This window comes from Argopecten irradians, chromosome 15 (genome assembly GCF_041381155.1).
Source record: "Argopecten irradians isolate NY chromosome 15, Ai_NY, whole genome shotgun sequence".
NCBI lineage: Eukaryota > Metazoa > Mollusca > Bivalvia > Pectinida > Pectinidae > Argopecten > Argopecten irradians.
In genome coordinates, this window is record NC_091148.1 from 18,495,573 (window position 1) to 18,513,950 (window position 18,378).

An 18,378-nucleotide genomic window follows, 5' to 3' on the forward strand; every position below is an offset into this window, starting at 1 on the left:
TTGAATTGAACATTTTTTCTTTAATTATAAATGGTTATGCTTAAGTACCAATTAGACTACATTATGAATACATCTACAATACTAAAAATGTCCAGAAATACAGAAACGGAATCCTGATATATCAGAAGCTGAATAGAAGAAATTGGATCTGGTTTTCTGGATTGTTAGAACTGCTCTGGGACAAGTTGCTTTGGAGAGTCTTCGGCAGGGAATATACTATTGTATCTGCACTGTTTCAACCAATGACTACGCCCTTCAAATATGAAAATACAATGTACATACTTGTAGAACCCAATATATATGCATAATTCAATTTTACTTGTTACGAGCATTTTCATTGGCTTAAAAATATACTTTATCGGAAAAATGACGTCGCCGTTTGTAACGTTGCTAGTTCAAGTTTATCCTTAAATATTGGTATCAATCGGCATCTGTTTTTGTATAGTTCTACATTCAGCAGCATAAATGTGATCTCCTCGATGTGCATATAAATATTTTTTCTCCGTTTCAGCGTACTTAAAAAAAAGTTACAGTTGATTTCGTAACAGTTTATCCCGAGTATTACAAATGAGACAGGTATCATTCTTTAAAAGTGTCCGTCTCACTTAGTTTGCTTATTGTGCAAGCTTATATTTCAGTTTACGTTTATTTGGGGTACAGTGTTACCCGTTATTTCACATTACCAGAGGCATTTTAATTCAAGTGGAGCACTGAACCCCATTTACCAACTACTTGCCAAGGGTATTAGTCCGATTCTCTTTCTAACCGGACTAAATACCCTTGGCTAGCGTATAACGTAGTTGCCCATTTACATGTATTTACCTGCTTGATTAATTGTCAATGCTTGCGATTCATAGTAAATTTCTGTTCGGGCATTTGTATAATTAGCTTCTCTTGTATTATTTGGACCAGGCCAGGGATTATAATTTGTACGAATTTCCATATGTTCTTCATCTTGTGATATCAGAGACATTTACATGTACACATGTATAATTGTTTCTTGTGATATATGAAAAAAATACAACTGTATTTTCCCAAATTTGGATTTCCAATAATTTTTTCCCCATGACTTGTTAAATAGTACTGATCAAGGACGTATATACGCACTTATAAATCCTTGTACTGATGCACTAGTACTTCTATCCTACCTTTTGACCTGTCAAGCGTAAAACGAAAGTAGGAAAATAAACAAGAGTGATCTCCCTTATGTATTTCCTGTTTTGAACTTAACGAAATATTTAGCTAGAAGAGGCGTTAACATCACATCAATGGACAACTTTGCTAATTTTCTCTGACAGTTCGAATGAAACACAAACTGGTATTTCATTAACTTTTTTGATTTAAGAAACGTTTTCTGAATTCCTCCTCATTGACACTACATGGACAGCTTGTGATTTATTAGTGGTTTTTTATATTGATGTTTTTTTTAGCAGTCACGGGTTATGATCATGGTGACCCAATTTTCCGGATGTGTTATTTGTCATAGATGATGACGGACAGTTGTGCTTACTACAGGTATGTTTATTTCTTTATGTTCCTGATCCATGGCATATCAAATCTGTAAACACCATCTTACAATGTGGCTGTAGACCTAATTTCAGATTCTTGCCGAAATAACGTCAACATTTGCATGTCGTACGTCATGATCATAGTGCAGATTAGTGTGGAAACAATATAATCACCAAGATTCTCATAAATTCCAATAAATATGCCTCTTCTTCTTTCTTCTTTGGTTTGTCATGACCATCCGTCAATAGTGACGATTTTAGCTCAAAAGACCTTTTGACAGAAAATGATGTCGTCTTTAGAGCTACAATTGGTGCCTATTACTGCTAATGGAGCAAAGTAATGATTATGCAAACCATTATAAAACGTTTGTTTGCATTTTTATTGTACTTGTTTAATATCGCTTACCTTCTAGGCAATAAAACTGAACCACATAAAATATCAAATTCTCATCGAGGCATTATTTTTTTACATAATACATATGAAGGTCTTTCTGAAGGGAATTTATACGGCAAGTCCACAAATTGTGAATTTAACGTCTTGTGAGCGGTACGGCAGATATTAAGAATGGTAGTTATGTTTGTTTTGGACAAAAATCATATGTAAATGCACGTATACGCATAAAATAATTGGAAACCTACAAAAAAGTAAAGAAAACGATGCCCGAGTGATTTTCGGAGGCAGTGCTCTACTACGACACATAGAGACCAATTCGTACCCGGCCGAAAGGTATAGTAGGCCGGGTACGTATATTCGTTCTAGTCATGACCATCCGTCAATAGTGACGATTAATAGTCGATTATACATGTAGGTGAGGTGATATGGCTCATTGGCGTGGGGGAGGGGGTTATATACAGTTTTTTTTTCTGGTGCTGGACTAGATTAATGTAGATAGGTTAAAAACATGATAAAAATGAGGTGTTTATTTGTGGGTGGGGGCTTCAAGGGCTACGTTGTTTACGTTTGCCTTGAAGCCCTCCAGTGTAGTGTTTTGTACTGTTGCCACAGGGAGGAGATTCCAATGTGTGATGGTGTATGGGAAGAAGGAATACTTAAATGTATCCTTTGTGGCTGCGATGTGTCTGTATGCATAGGGATGTGTGTGTCTATAGCTAGTGTGGGTGTCTACAGGTGTTAGGTATTGTTCTGGGTTGATGACAACGAGATGGTGTGTGATTTATATAGGAGGACGAGTCATGATTGTAGACGGCGTGTTTGTAGTGTTGGCCATTGGAGTGTGTATTCATGTCTGAGACTGAAGAAGTGCTATGATATCTGTTGTGTAACTAAATTCCATGCCAACTATAATCAGAAACATATACATATATATATATTCACTATACATGTACGTGTAAGACTTATATGTGTGTATGTTTCTGCTATAATTGACCTTTCTCCTTGCAGATAATGACTTTTTATTAATCCTTTTGTATTATCTTTAAAGTGAATAGTCGGGCAAAGAAAACCAGTCTAAATGCGTTCATTGGCCTTCCAAAAGTTCTCACATATTAATACGACGGTCAAGTTCTGCTTACGTTTCCCAGTTCTGACCATTGAAATAAAGAAAAGTTGAAAGCATTGAAAGCGAGGCTGCGTGGAAATGTAACCACGGACATAGTCAGCCGGGAGGACGTTTTAGGATTCCTATACTTTAAATTAATTTCTACTTACGCAGACAGATTTTGACGAGAAAGTTTATTTTTCTATTCCATAAGAAATTATACTGGATACATTCACACCATTTTCACCGACTTTAGTCATCCTTGCCCGACTGTTCACTTTAAGAATTTTAATTTGGTCACATTATTGTCTCCTTTAGTTTTTCAATTTTCGATATCAGCCTCTGACTATCAAAGCCTGTGTGTTTTTTCTGCATCTGTTATTTAGGCCCAGTACAAGTTGTGTACCAGGTATGTAAGGTACAGTAGAACATTGGGATAGTGTTCCGAAGTCCTTGGTTTGAATCCCAGTTTGGCCACTATGTTTTCTCTGCTCCTGTTACCCATACCCATAGTGAAGGTGGTACATGTATGTCTTTGAGGGCGAAGAAGACTATCCGGGTCACTGATGATGGACCAGTCCAGTCAAATCTCGCTACAATCCGGCATCCTCCCTCCTTTTTCAAAGTCTTCCCCCTGGAAGACATTGAGATCCTTTTATCACTATCATCGGTATTTTAGTTAGACACCAAGTTTATAACAGGAGAGTAGAAAATGTAGCAGCCAGACCAGAATTTGAACCTGGTACCTCTGAACCCTAGCTGAATGGTCTACCGCTGAGCTACCCGGTCACTGATGATTGTCCCATCCCAATTACGCTACAGTTCAAAGTGGGTTCCATTCCAATAAAACAACATATTTGTATCAAACAATAGAATTTGTTGAAACATTTCTCTCTCTTGATAAGAAATATGATTTTCTAGATGCCCAACCTATTTAAACCTCTGTAGACAGAGCATCCTCAATACTCCAGTGGTTACTATCACTGTTGTAATGTCCAGCCTTTAAGACTATAAAAAATATGTCTTAATAGCAAAACAAAGTCTGAAGACAGCAGGAAGTTCAGATGTAAAAACTGATCAATCACAGGCCTGCAGAGACTTCCCTTTAGGATAACAGATCTAGAGATCATTGATGCCCAATTTCAAAGCTACACTGTTCATCGCTATTGGGTTTATTTGATATACATCAAAGGACCAAACTACTTTCTCATATATTGTCACACGGAGCCTTCAGTTTTGCTATGACATATAATTGTATACCAGAGATTTGTAGTGACAGTGATATTAACCCCTGGAATATCAAGGAATAGCCAGAGCTGGAGAAGGAGAAAAAAGTTTAAGGAAAGCAAAATAAATTTTGTTATACACATTTTCATTCTTTTAGACATAAAAATGGCTGAACTTGATGCTGATAAGTTCCACTCAGACAATGAAGATACTGGTCACCATGACGATGAACAAATGTTCAAAGACCCACATCAAGATGAAGACAATTCTGCTGATAGAAAAGATGAGACTGATGGTGCAAAAGAAGATGTTGAGGAGGAAGACATTTCAAAAGAGGATCTGTTGTTGCTAAGCGCCAGAAACGGTGACCTGGAAGTAGTTCAAAGACTTGTACAGCAGCAAATGAATGGAGAAATTGTATTGGATCTAAACTGTACAGGTAGCTTAAATTTTTCATGTAGTGTTGATTATTCAAATTGGAAATAAATCCCAATAATACTTTGGTTTCAAGATACTAAAACAATGTCTAATATGTTAATACCACCTTTGGTGATTGTGATGCCATAAAAAATCACATTAAATATGACATCACAATATTGATCACCGGAAAATAGAACTAATAAAAAATAACTTACACATTTTTTAAAGATGCTCCACCGCCAACAGAGCATAAATGATATTAAACACTTGAACAATAATTGGTGTTTAATGGTGTATGTATATGTCTAGTTAACACAAAAAATAATATAAAATAAGTTATTTTGCCTTTGGTGCATGCGCAATCAGTACTTAATTCCATATAGGATATAGTGCCACGGAATTTTTTCGGGATGCAATTAATTAATTTTTGGAACTTTAACTTAAAGTGAAATTAGAAGCTCAAACTTTTCAATGGTGGTAATGGTGTAAAGTAAGTACTTTTGTAACAGAAGATAAATACTAAATTGTCTGCTCGTGTTGTTTGATAGTGAAAAAATGTCATTTGTCAGCGGTGGAGCATCTTTAAATTTTTTGGTATCTCAAAATTGACATTTTGGAAATAATGAAAGTTATATTTAAGTTAACTTCAAATAAATTCCCTAAAATAGAATATAGGGGTTTACAGACACCTAAATGATAGGAGTTAAGTATTATTTACAATCAATTTATCCCACATTTTCGATAAAAAAAGATTTCACGAAAATCATTCCATATATATTATGATGTCACAATCACAGGAAAATAGAACTAATCAATAAGAAATTTATGTATAACCATGGCAATTTGGTATCTCATAGTCAACGTTTTGGAAATTATGAAAGTTGGGTTAACTTTTAATTGCCATTATGATGATAAATGGATTGCATGTCTTGTCCAATCTATAGTCCATCATTTGTCTAGCCCTTCAAGATCCTAATTTATTGGCTGCAGCATTTGGGTGTCTACTATTAATCTAATTTTTCTAAAATTAAGCCATTATTTGACAACTATAACAATGTATAATTTGACGGTTAATGCTTATGATATCGGAAGTGTACAATCTATGAAGTTTTTGTGTATTTTGATCATTCATGCAATCTGATCTGTGAAATTTGTTCTTAAATATGGACTAAGATACAATGTATGCATCATCACAATTAATTCAAAGATTTGTTTTGAAGGAAACAGCAAAGCTAACCGAGGCTGGACAGCGTTGCACTTAGCGACCTACTTTGGCCATACAGGTGTGGTCAAACTCCTACTAGAGGTCAGTTTCAAACAAAAATCGCCCTAGGCCCAATTCTGTAGCATATTATGGGGCTGGTATAAATGCCCCATTCCCACTTGAAAATAGACAAATTTTTCCTAATGGATGGCTAATTATATAATCTCAATTTCACTTAATATCAGTTTAATTCCTAAATTAAAAGGCCCAAGGCCTAATTTTTCAACAAAAGATAAGTAACGGTGTATAAGGTTGTAGTGCACATGTACAAGAATTTTTTCTGAAATAGTGTGGAATAGCTTAGAATCCTATTACTTAAATCACTAGCAATATGATCCTGAAATTTGTTCCCCTGCAGTATATAACAATATGTTGTAATAATATAATTAGTGAAACCTGTCTAATCCAACACCTGACTTTTCCAACATCCTTAATGTCAAATCAAAAACCCATATTGTATCCTCCCTACCAATTGTAACTATTAAAAAACAATACCTAACTTTTCTGACAACCTGTCTAATCCGGATTTAGTTGGAATTGCAAGGAAGTCTCCCCCGGGCAAAAATTGAAAATTTAGATTTCAAATGGTTACATTTGGTCGCTTCTGGCAGTTTTTGCACGATCTACCATTATGAAAAATAGTTAACACCAAGTCATACTGATACATCTGTAGGGTGTATAAAATATTTTTAGAATCATGTTACACAGGTATCACTATATGATAATAAAAATATATTTACGTACGGTACTGTTTGGTTACTGTTTTGATAAATTTTGTGACATTTTAAAATTTTTTATTCGTTTTGTTTTAGAACGGTGCTCATGTGAATGCTGTGAACCCAAACGGGGACACACCTCTACATAAGGCAGCATTTACAGGCAGAACAGTAAGTCTATAATTGCTTTACAGCTTTATGTGAGTGCTAGTGAACCCAAATAATGAGACAGATGCACATGCATAATCATGGAGGAAAGACAAGTTTTATAGAAAATATATCTGACCTGTCTGTGATTTTTGAGGCATGATGGAATAAACAGACTGAGGTTAATTGAAATTTACAAGAAAAAGAGCGTTAAGACTCGAATATGGCCCCAAAAATAATTCTCCAGTAAAGAACAACATATTTTGCCATATAACAGTTGAATACATTTGCTAACACATTACATCCGAAAATATCCCACATGTGCCAATTATGTTCACTATGACGTCATCAACATGCAGTTTCCCGCCATTTTCACAAAAATCCTTGAAAAATCATACTTTTTGAGTGGTTTTCTCTAAAAATGAATGTGGCAGCCTTCGTGGAGCAGAAAGAGATTTTCACACGTTGTGTATCGTGTATTTACGCATATCCATGCAAAATATAAAGTTGCTCCAAGGTGGCGGCCAAATCTATTTAAAGCCTTTTCTAACCTAAAGATGAAGAATTTCTAGCAAAATTTGGCGAGAAGAGGAAAATCATCAATTCGATGACGTCATAGGCGGACCACATCGCGTACATGGTTATAAAAAGTTATGTTTTGATGAATGGCAAGTATGAGAGTATTTATTGATGTGAAATTGATGTGGATCAGAGTTAATATTTATCGGCCTGAAAAATTAAGGCCAAATACTGGTCCTATCATATCTACTCCTTTATAAGAAAAAGAGTGTTCAATCAAACTTCAGTTTATTTTGCTGTTAATGATGATTAGATCACACTCTCTTATCCTTTAGATGGTTTTGCTCTAAGAACTCTGGCTTTTCTATCATCATTTCAAACATGGCCAGCAGTCAAATGACTATATTGCTGTTAAGAGAGAATAAAACTTTATTGATAGGATTATTATTATTATTTAATTTACAGGAAACTTTGACCTTACTGTTGCAATATGAAGCTGATGTTGGAAAGATTAATGATGAAGGTCAGACTCCCGAGATGATCGGAAAGACCAAGGAAATCAAACATCTTCTGGAAGGTTGGTTGTACAAATTTAGTTGTATATTATATATCATTAGCACATTTACATGGTGACAACTGATACTGTGAAGTCCTCATTTTTCGTAGGGATAATAAATGTTATTAAATGGTAAGGGAGACAACTCATGATGTTTTCATGTAGACGCTTGAGTAAATTATGACAGATATATGCCTCAAGCTCTTCAAGAATTTGACTGACCGTGATTTAGTTTTTCTAGTAATAACATTTTGCTGAACATTTTGATAAATAAAAAGACAATTTAGAATCCTGTCAATGGGAAATGCATGAGTGGCCATGTAAAATAAACCTAGCTATAATTTGATATATCACAAGTTTTTAGAGGTGTACCTGAATTATCAAATTTGATTATCACATTGCTATAATCAACATCTGCAAAGTTGAACAGACTGAATTAAAAACATGTCATGCTTTGAAGAAAACTACCAGAAAAATCAATAATTTCAAAAGTAATTTACTGTGAAATTTATCATCTATAAATAAAAATAACATTATTATTTGTTTGCTAGCTGCCCTAAGTCATGAGAGTTTACGACGTCACAATGAGTTTCTGGCCGCCGCTAGGTCTGGGGATGTGGATGCTGTTAATGATTTGGTACGTTGGATTTTTATTCTCCTTTTTTATATCATCAGCTATTTATTGATAGAATCTTTCCCTATGTAGAGGGTGCGACAACGAAATCACAACCTGATCGATCAAGTTGGAATACATAAATGTACAAAAATAAAATAAGATTATAACCTTGAAAGAAGCATTTTCACCGAGACATAAAGAAAGTTCCATGTAGTGGAACTTAATTCCAGTTCAAAAGGATAGGACATGCAATCTTTCCTTAAACTTGCCAGTCCAATGTGACTTATTTATGTACCTCATGAATCCGTTTGTACAGGACTGGTATCTCCAGTGGTGATGTTATTTTCCTGCTATAATGATGTTAGTGTTGGATATCATCTTTTAGTGTCATTATTCAGTATTTGCATATTAGAAAATTATCTGCTCTTGCGGGTAGGTATTGATTGTGACGTCATGCATTTGCGAGCATAACGTCATACTTTTCGGAGAAAACGACGTGAATTGCGCTCACAAAATAATGACATAACAATCAATACCTACCCACAAGGGAGCTAACTCTGTAATATGCAAAGACGGAATACATGCCCCAAAAGAAGGAGTAATCCTGTACTAACCTTATCAGATATCATCTGGTACGTTGAATTAGTCTCGTTGATAAGTGAGTTTATACTTTACACAGGCCAAATTAAAATTGACCTCAAGTGACCATACAGTATTATCAGTTTTAAGTCCTTGGATTATAGGTCATCTTGTCTATTTTTCTGTAACAGCTAGCGAGTGATCGTCCGCCGAATATCAATACTACTGACCAGTACGGTAACACTGCCCTCCATATTGCTGCCCAGGCTGACCAGAGGGATATGGTCATCTTTCTCCTCCAGAACAGTATTGATTCCTCCATCAAAAATTCAAAGGGTAAAAACTCTCTTGTTTTATCATCTTCAAGTTAATCTTTGTTTTACAATTATTTCCAAAGAGAAAAAAAATTCAGTGAGCAGTTGGATTATAAAAATGTCTCCATCAGAAAGTTTGTGTTATTTCTAGAACACTGAGAATTCTCAAAACTATGATACATATATAATTTCTCCGATGGTAGCTCCACATTATTAGCTGACCACATGAAATAACTGTAGCTTCTTTTACACTGTGTTGCATTAATTTTCTCAAATGTTAATTATGATATTAAAATTAAGTCATATTATCTCACTTTTATTTAACTTTATTCTGTCACTTTTCACACAGGCAATAAAAGACAATTAAAAGAACTGATATTATGCCTAGGCTATAATAAAAGATATTGTTTCCATGTTGGATTGGGTTTTATTAGTTAAACGTCATATTATCAGCCAGGGTCATGTAAGGAGGTGCCAGAGAAAAACCACTGACCAACAGCTAGTACCTGGCAAATGCCCCACATCGTGACCCAGAGCTGGAGGACTTGTGGTACCCGGTAATATGTTGAGACTTTTTAACCTCTCAACCACTGCGGCCCCCTTTATCCATGTTGTATAAATTTTATAAAACCATAAAATGCAGGCTATATATATTTTCATAATCTTTTGTATTCTCACTATTGTATCCTATTATATATTATGTTTCCCCAGACCAGACAGCAATAGACTTTGCTAGGACCAATCAGATGAAGCAGCTTCTGACTGGAGTACGTCCCGTCAAAGAATTCAGTTTTCAGCCCCAGCGGTTTGAAGGACTTCTTTTGAAGGTATATGTCATGTTTGTACAGGTAATGACCTCTTGGTTGGTTAATGTCAAGGTTTAATTAGGTCACAACCTCTTTCAAGGACTTAATCTTTTCTCCTGTCTCAACATGTGCTTCGCCGGACAAGCTATATGGCAAAGTTTAGTCATGACCAGCTCTCTTTTCAATTTACTGGAAATATGTTAGTGCTTTTTTGCACAAGCACAATATGATTGCACTATAATGTATATCTGCACATATTGTTTATATAGCGATTAATTATGGAGATTGCTTGAATTTTTGTTGCGCTAACACCTGTTAAAAATCAATGTTGTGCAAAAATTTCATTAACAAATTATAAAGGCTGTAGCAGCTTTGTGGCTCATGGTCCGGAGTTCAAAATCTGTTGATATAAAGAACTGTAATCATACATTTATTTTAGCTCAATCAAATTTAGAACACAATCAAATTTTACAAAAAAAAAACTGATCATGAACTGGTTGGTTCCGACAGTCCCCATGAGTGTTATATTCACAATATACAGAAAATATATTCAGAGCTATCATATATTTTAGCTCAGTACTTCTGTCGTAAAAAAGGCTAGAATAAGACTTCTGCTGAAATATGTACATTACATTAATTTAGTAAATCTCTGCAAAGTACTGACTATAGGTTGATCATTTTTTCTCTTGGTACTCCAGCTTTTATACTTTCTTTTTCATTTTCTTTGGTAAACCAAAAAGCAAAATAGAGATTATTTTGTTAACTTTGAATTTTGTTGTTTTTTGCTATGTTTGTGTTTCATTTCATAAAGAAAACTTTCTTTATTTTCCGACATATTACCACAAGCCCTCCACCTCTGGGATGCGGGTTCGAATCCCATGTGGGGAAGTTGCAAGGTACTGACCGTTGGTCAGTGGTTTTTCTCCAGGTATTCCGACTTTCCTCCACCATCAAACCTGGCACGTCCTTACATGACCCTGGTTGTTAATGGGACGTTAAACTAATAAAACAAATTGTCAATTAATATGCTGTCTATTCTCAAACAAAGTTTTTTTTTTTTCAACCTCCACCAGAAATCACGATTCCTCGGATTTAAGCGTGTCTGGGTTGTACTGGAGCGAGGCGTCTTGTCTTATTTCAGAAATAGGTAATTATTACAACTGTACACAACTTTATAAAGATATCTTAACCTTCAGATCAAGATATCGGGTAATAAGGACAGCTATGATAACCACACAATTGCAAATTTCAAAGAAGAAACAAAAAAATAAAATAACATATTTGCAAGTAAATTGTCATGTATTCCAGTGTTTTATTTCTTTATCATTTTATTGAAGGAATGATATAATGTCATATACTTCAAATAGTATTTCAATTGCATGATTGAGATTTCAGTTTTGTATTCCTTGTTTCATGATGAACAATTTTGACATTTTCTGCACATAGTGCCCCTTTGATCTGAGTATCCATATTGGATGAGGATGATTCATTCTCTGTACTGAAGCCAGAGTGATTCAGGGTTGAACATCTGCATTTTCTGTGTAATTTATTTTCAAAATTATCTCCTTCTGTATGTACTTTGTATTCTGATTCCATCCTGAAAGTAGATATAAATCTTGACCAAGAAGGTTTCAAGACAATGTCCATATAGATATATTTTAATATCTCCTCAATTTTCTCAAATCTTCCAGTGCTCTAGGCATATGGTATACATATAATTATGTTATATGAAATCAAATATATAGAAAAATATCAAGATATATCAAATAATTGATTGAGATGATTTTGTTTTTAATAGGGGAGATGCAAGTACAGGTGTAAAAAGGAAAGGTATGAAATACCTGGATGAAGCAAAGATCCTTGTGAGTCAGGAGAAAGATTTAGCAGACCACCCAGAATTTTTAATTCACTACTCTGACGGAGCAAACCACTGCTTCAGTACAGAGTCTGGGGACGAAGCGTCTGTACTCAGACAGGTAATCATAGAGTATTCCTGGCTTCAACTTCATCATATTAGTGTTCCTCTAAGGAATTCTTAAGCTTAAAATACTCTGTATGGAAGTACAAATGGTATTTTTTCTCTGTCAAAAACAGGAGCAGACGGATTAGTATTTTTAACTAGTATTTCATAACTAGATTACGGTACTTTTCAATATCTTGAATTTTTACTTCTTTTTTCTTTCCATTTACAGAAATGGCTGACGGCCCTGAAAGAGCATATCCATTTCAGTACCCACTACATACACCAGGGGGAGGACCAGCCAGAAGGAGAGGTTGTCTCCCTTGGATCACTCAAAGACTCCCTAAAGGTACAATTTATGTATAACTAATTACACAGTCTGATTATTGTGCAGATCCTTATTCTCCTTCGCTTCATGGAGGAGCTGACAACATCACATTAGGGGTCAAGTTCATCCTTATTATTCCAATGGTTACTTTCACTGTTGTTATATCCACCCCTGGAATATGCCATAGCAAAAATCAGGGTTCTGTGTGGTTTGCTTCTTTAATGTTCCTGAAAAGAATTCAATAACGGCCAGTACACTGTGTGGTTTTGAAGGTGGACGTTGCTGTCTCTGTAATCGTCAAAAGAAGTCTCTGAAGGCCTGTGATTGATAGTTTTTTCTCTCCCGAATTGCATTCAGTTATACTATTAGATAGTCCAGGGGTGGATATCAGGACAGTGAAGGTAACCCCTGGAGTATTGAGAATGGCTTACTTTCTGATGACCTTTATGTATGCTGTACTTCATTTAGTAATTTTTATGCGTCATAACAAAGTTATCATGAAATGAAATAAGCCATCCTTATTTTACAGACGGCTCAAGCTAGTCACCAGCTCCTGGAGAAAGAATCTAACCAGTTGTCACTGCTGCTGGGATCCTTGGAGACGGATAAAAAACTTCAAGCTCCAGAACGTAAGTGCTACTTCATATCTACTGTCCGCCCCCCACCCACTACACACACACCCATCCCCCTACTGAATTTTGTTTATATGGTGTGTGTGTTACAAATCTGTTTATTAAAATATTGAAAAAAGTTTATAATAAGTAATAGAAATTGTACATGTTATGACTGCGTGCAATGAATGATGAGTAAAAATAATATTCTTTCACTAATTATATTCATATGATAATTCTACTGTTTCGCAAGCCTTCAATTGTTTCAGGATACTAGAAATGGTAGGGTTATCTCCCCTGACCAAAGTTAGACATACGTTCAGGTGTAATATTAGATAATTATTAGCTTTGTCAGTGATGAAAAATTCTTTGATATTGTATATTCATTTCAAAACAATTTTGTGTAACTGACATCGATAAAGTTTAGAGCCATTATGTGTTAAAAAAAACCAACAACAAAAATAGAAGAAATTCTGCAATCTAACCTAATGTAATATCTTGTCATAAAATTATTTCTAGGAACCATGACAGATGTACATGAGAAAGTGAAGAGGATCACAGACTTATCTCGAGACACAGCCAGGCTTCCTTAATCACTGTCTGACACTGTTCAGCCAACAAGAGGAGGTATGTGGACCTTTACTCATGATATCTATATTTAGAATAGATGTGGTGATGAGTGAAAACCAAGATAGTGTTACCAAGAAAATAAGACAAAATTGAAAAAAAAAAAAAAAAAAAAATTGAATATTTAAAAAAATATTTATTTGGTTGGGCGAAACCTACCTTTAACATATTATTGTGAAATGAAATAAGCCATCCTTATTTTACAGACAGCTCAAGCTAGTCACCAGCTCCTGGAGAAAGAATCTAACCAGTTGTCACTGCTGCTGGGATCCTTGGAGTCAGATAAAAAAATTCAAGCTTCCGAACGTAAGTGCTACTTCATAATTACTGGATGGCCTCCGTACTGAACATATCTGAATTTTTTTTTACATGGTGTGTGTTACAAATCTGTTTATCCAAAATACAGAAAAAAGTTTATAATAAGTTATAGAAATTATACATGTTATGACTGCTTGCGATGAATGACGAGTAAAAATAATATTCTTTCACTAATCATATTCATATGATAATTCTACTGTTTCGCAAGCCTTCAATTGTTTCAGGATACTAGAAGTGGTAGGGTTATCTCCCCTGACCAAAGTTAGACATACGTTCATGTGTAATATTAGATAATTATTAGCTTTGTCAGTGATGAAAAATTCTTTGATATTGTATATTCATTTCAAAACAATTTTGTGTAACTGACATCGATAAAGTTTAGAGCCATTATGTGTTAAAAAAAACCAACAAGAAATTCTGCAATCTAACCTAATGTAATATCTTGTCATAAAATTATTTCTAGGAACCATGACAGATGTACATGAGAAAGTGAAGAGGATCACAGACTTATCTCGAGACACAGCAGGCTTCCTTAATCACTGTCTTACACTGTTCAGCCAACAAGAGGAGGTATGTGGACCTTTTCTCATGATATCTATATTTAGAATAGATGTGGTGATGAGTGAAAACCAAGATAGTGTTACCAAGAAAATAAGACAAAATTGAAAAAAAAAAAAAATGAATCAGAGTCCAGTTTCAGGAACATTCTTTAACTTTAATGAATTCCAACACTTAGAACTCTCCATAGGAAAGCAGTACAGTACTTAAGTTAAGGAAAACTCCTTAAGTTAAGGAGCCTTCATTAAAAATTGTAATGCTTTCTTATGGAAGGAAAACTCTTAAGTTAAGGAGCCTTCCTTAAAATTTGCAAAGTTTTCCTATGGAGAATTTAAAGTGAAGGGATTCCTTAAGTTTAAGGAATATTTGTGAAACTAGAACCTGGTTACTGTAACCTGTATGTGTTGCAAGGGAACAGATAGATGAAATTTTATATTAATTTGGTCTTTCATATTGATATCATTATCCCGTTATTTCATTAAAAACAATTTGATCATTCAACATAATGTATGACGAGTGCTGACCATACAAAATTTTTCATGGGGGTGAAATTATATCCTGCTATCTATGAAACAGACCTATGTCTGACATTGATATTTCTCTCCCATCCTCGCTACTGCAGGGATTACTAGTTTGTTATATCCACCTGGACTATCTCATAGTAAAACTGGGGGCAACAGAACAGATATTTAGTTCTTTGATGTACATCTGTACACTGTGGTTGGCTGTGTGGCTTTAAATGTGGGTGTCACGATCTAGATCTTCAGTCTTCAAAGAAATTCCTGCAGGTCTGTGATTAGTCAGATTTTTTCTCTTGAACTGCCTTCAATTTTACTATTAGATATTTATTAAATCGGGGCTGGGTAATACGACAGTAATAGTAACCCCTGAAATATCAGGGATGTTTCTCCTCATACATACTCAAAAAAGATGAAAAATTGATGACATAGCTGTTTTAGAATCATATTTTGATTTCACTGTGCAATCATAACAGAATCACCAATGTCGGAATGCACGAAGTCATCAGTAAATAAATGATATTGCACATGTATTGATGACATCATAACTTAGTGCATTGTAGAAAATATGATGAAGAAATAATCTTCTCAAATACTGGTTGCAAACATATGAGCATAGATATAGTCATATGTACCATTTTTTGTGGATGAGGTTAATTAATTATCTCTTGTGTAAAGTGTATTTTTCTTTAGTTCTATACATATACACTACACTATTAGATGTTTGCGAAGAGATTATCTTCAACCAACTATTTTTCGCAGGTGATTGAGTTTCACATATTTTGCTGGCAATTAGAATTGATGAAGACATTCCACCAGTTTATCATTTCCTAATATTTAATCAACCCAATGTGTATCACAAACAACACAGTTGGACGCATGATGTGCGGACGATGTCTATGCCGTGTGCTCATAATGTGCACAAGCTGTTTTTGGTACATTGTTTGATCACAAACTGTATCATTTGATACAGTAAAACATGTTTATAACCAACATGAAAACAACAAATTCATAGTTACAATGTAGTACCTTTCATTCCCCATCATGATTCCTATAAGTTGTCTGTAATATGTGTATAACAAACTATGTTTTTAACGAAGTGATTTTGTTTGTCCCCACTGGTTCATTATAACCGTGTTTTACTGTTACAGTACGTAGTCTCTGTGCTGGCTTTCTAAATCCTTTTTGGTTCTGTCCTTTCTTACTCTGTATGTCCTGCTTTGACATTTGGGTGTGCCAATATTGATGTCTTACCAATATTTGTAGTTTTCATTAAAATTTGTAGTGACTGGAGATTTTAAAATCAACAAGCTCACAGTTTGTCATCACTTAGAAAGCAGATCTAAAGATATAGATGTTTATTGATCATATGTTGTAACAACACCTGATACTATTAGCTTTCTAGAGCATAGTCAACTTCTCTACAATTACTGCTTTCAAAATAATGAATACAATTAATCACAGAAATTAAAGATAGTGATATGTTCTGCTTTGTACATTCAAAGTTAATAAATGTTCATTAATTTTAGAATTGAAAACACTTGTTAATAAGATTAAAAAGCAAGTTTTTAATTGAGAGAAATTCTCATTTTTGGATATTCAAGCTAACTATTCTTGAAAAATCCGGATTAAAATCAATATCAAACATGTGGGATAGAGATTAAAGGGGATTAAATGGAATTGATATCAGTCTTGGAAATTGACGTCAGTGTGTGAGATTTTACAAGATTGTGGTGTGATACATGTCGTGATATGAATTAGACCTCTTCATAATTACAAATGACTGATACATTAGTTGTATTTGGTGTTGAATATTTGTTAAAATGCCATTCGGGACAGGTGCATCAAGTCCAGCGATTAACATGACTATTACTTTGTATTGGTACTATTACATGAAATTGTCAAAATAATGATATGGCTATTATGAAAAAAGTACTTCATTACAAGATAGCCAAACCTGTATATATATTTACAACATCCTAAAGGACAGAAGAAAAATGGTCTTTATAGACTTGCAGGTGGTCTTTATACAAAGGTTGAATTGTGTTCAATTTTGGCATTTGGACTCAAGAAAAGTGGATGATAATTCATAAGCAGGTGGTCTTTATACAGAGATGGTCTTTATAGCAAGGTGGTCTTTATAGCGAGGTGGTCTTTACAGAGGTGGTCTTTAGAGCGAGTTCGTCTTTAAAGCAAGTTGGTCTTTATACAGAGGTGGTCTTTATAGCGAGGTGGTCTTTATACAGAGGTGGTCTTTATACAGAGTGGGTTGCTAAGGCAGATTTCACTGTAAAGGAAAAAATAGAGAAAACAAAACATGGGTTTGATCCATCTTGGTCGATATTGTATTACTCTCACTTCTTTCATCACACTTCTAACCGTTGTTCAGAATAGATCTTAATTAACGGTGTTTTTTCATGTGGTACTGACAATACATGTTCATCCTATAAAGATACAGCTTAAGTTGTATTAGCATCTTATATTCACTAGCTATAGGGGTGTTTATAAGAATAGATATGGTAAGTATCTTATATTCACTAGCTATATGTAAGTATTTAATCACTAGGGGTGTTTATAAGAATAGATATGGTAAGTATCTTATATTCACTAGCTATAGGGGTGTTTATAAGAATAGATATGGTAAGTATCTTATATTCACTAGCTATAGGGGTGTTTATAAGAATAGATATGGTAAGTATCTTATATTCACTAGCTATAGGGGTGTTTATAAGAATAGATATGGTAAGTATCTTATATTCACTAGCTATAGGGGTGTTTATAAGAATAGATATGGTAAGTATCTTATATTCACTAGCTATAGGGGTGTTTATAAGAATAGATATGGTAAGTATCTTATATTCACTAGCTATAGGGGTGTTTATAAGAATAGATATATGGTAAGTATCTTATATTCACTAGCTATAGGGTTTTATAAGAATAGATATGGTAAGTATCTTATATTCACTAGCTATAGGGTTTTTATAAGAATAGATATGGTAAGTATCTTATATTCACTAGCTATAGGGATGTTTATAAGAATAGATATGGTAAGTATCTTATATTCACTAGCTATAGGGTGTTTATAAGAATAGATATGGTAAGTATCTTATATTCACTAGCTATAGGGGTGTTTATAAGAATAGATATGGTAAGTATCTTATATTCACTAGCTATAGGGGTGTTTATAAGAATAGATATGGTAAGTATCTTATATTCACTAGCTATAGGGGTGTTTATAAGAATAGATATGGTAAGTATCTTATATTCACTAGCTATAGGGGTGTTTA

General features: G+C 34.4%; 1 protein-coding gene across 2 annotated transcripts; it reads left to right on the forward strand.

Annotated features, from left to right (window-relative positions):
- Positions 1-1,218: 1,218 nt before the first annotated feature.
- LOC138308926 (oxysterol-binding protein-related protein 1-like) lies at positions 1,219-14,696 on the forward strand. 2 transcript variants are annotated; one of them, XM_069249982.1, is made up of 14 exons: positions 1,219-1,318; positions 1,431-1,515; positions 4,392-4,673; positions 5,875-5,960; positions 6,731-6,805; positions 7,766-7,877; positions 8,408-8,493; positions 9,243-9,387; positions 10,077-10,192; positions 11,245-11,318; positions 11,970-12,147; positions 12,364-12,480; positions 13,904-14,003; positions 14,479-14,696. In XM_069249982.1, exons 3-14 carry the CDS (start codon positions 4,400-4,402, stop codon positions 14,679-14,681), a joined length of 1,566 nt encoding a protein of 521 aa, XP_069106083.1. In that variant the 5' UTR covers positions 1,219-1,318; positions 1,431-1,515; positions 4,392-4,399; the 3' UTR covers positions 14,682-14,696. The 2 variants fall into 2 exon arrangements, with proteins under 2 accessions (XP_069106083.1, XP_069106084.1); XM_069249983.1 differs by lacking the exons at positions 13,904-14,003; positions 14,479-14,696 and adding exons at positions 12,989-13,088; positions 13,590-13,783 and having other exon boundaries at positions 1,230-1,515.
- The last annotated feature ends 3,682 nt before the right edge of the window (positions 14,697-18,378 follow it).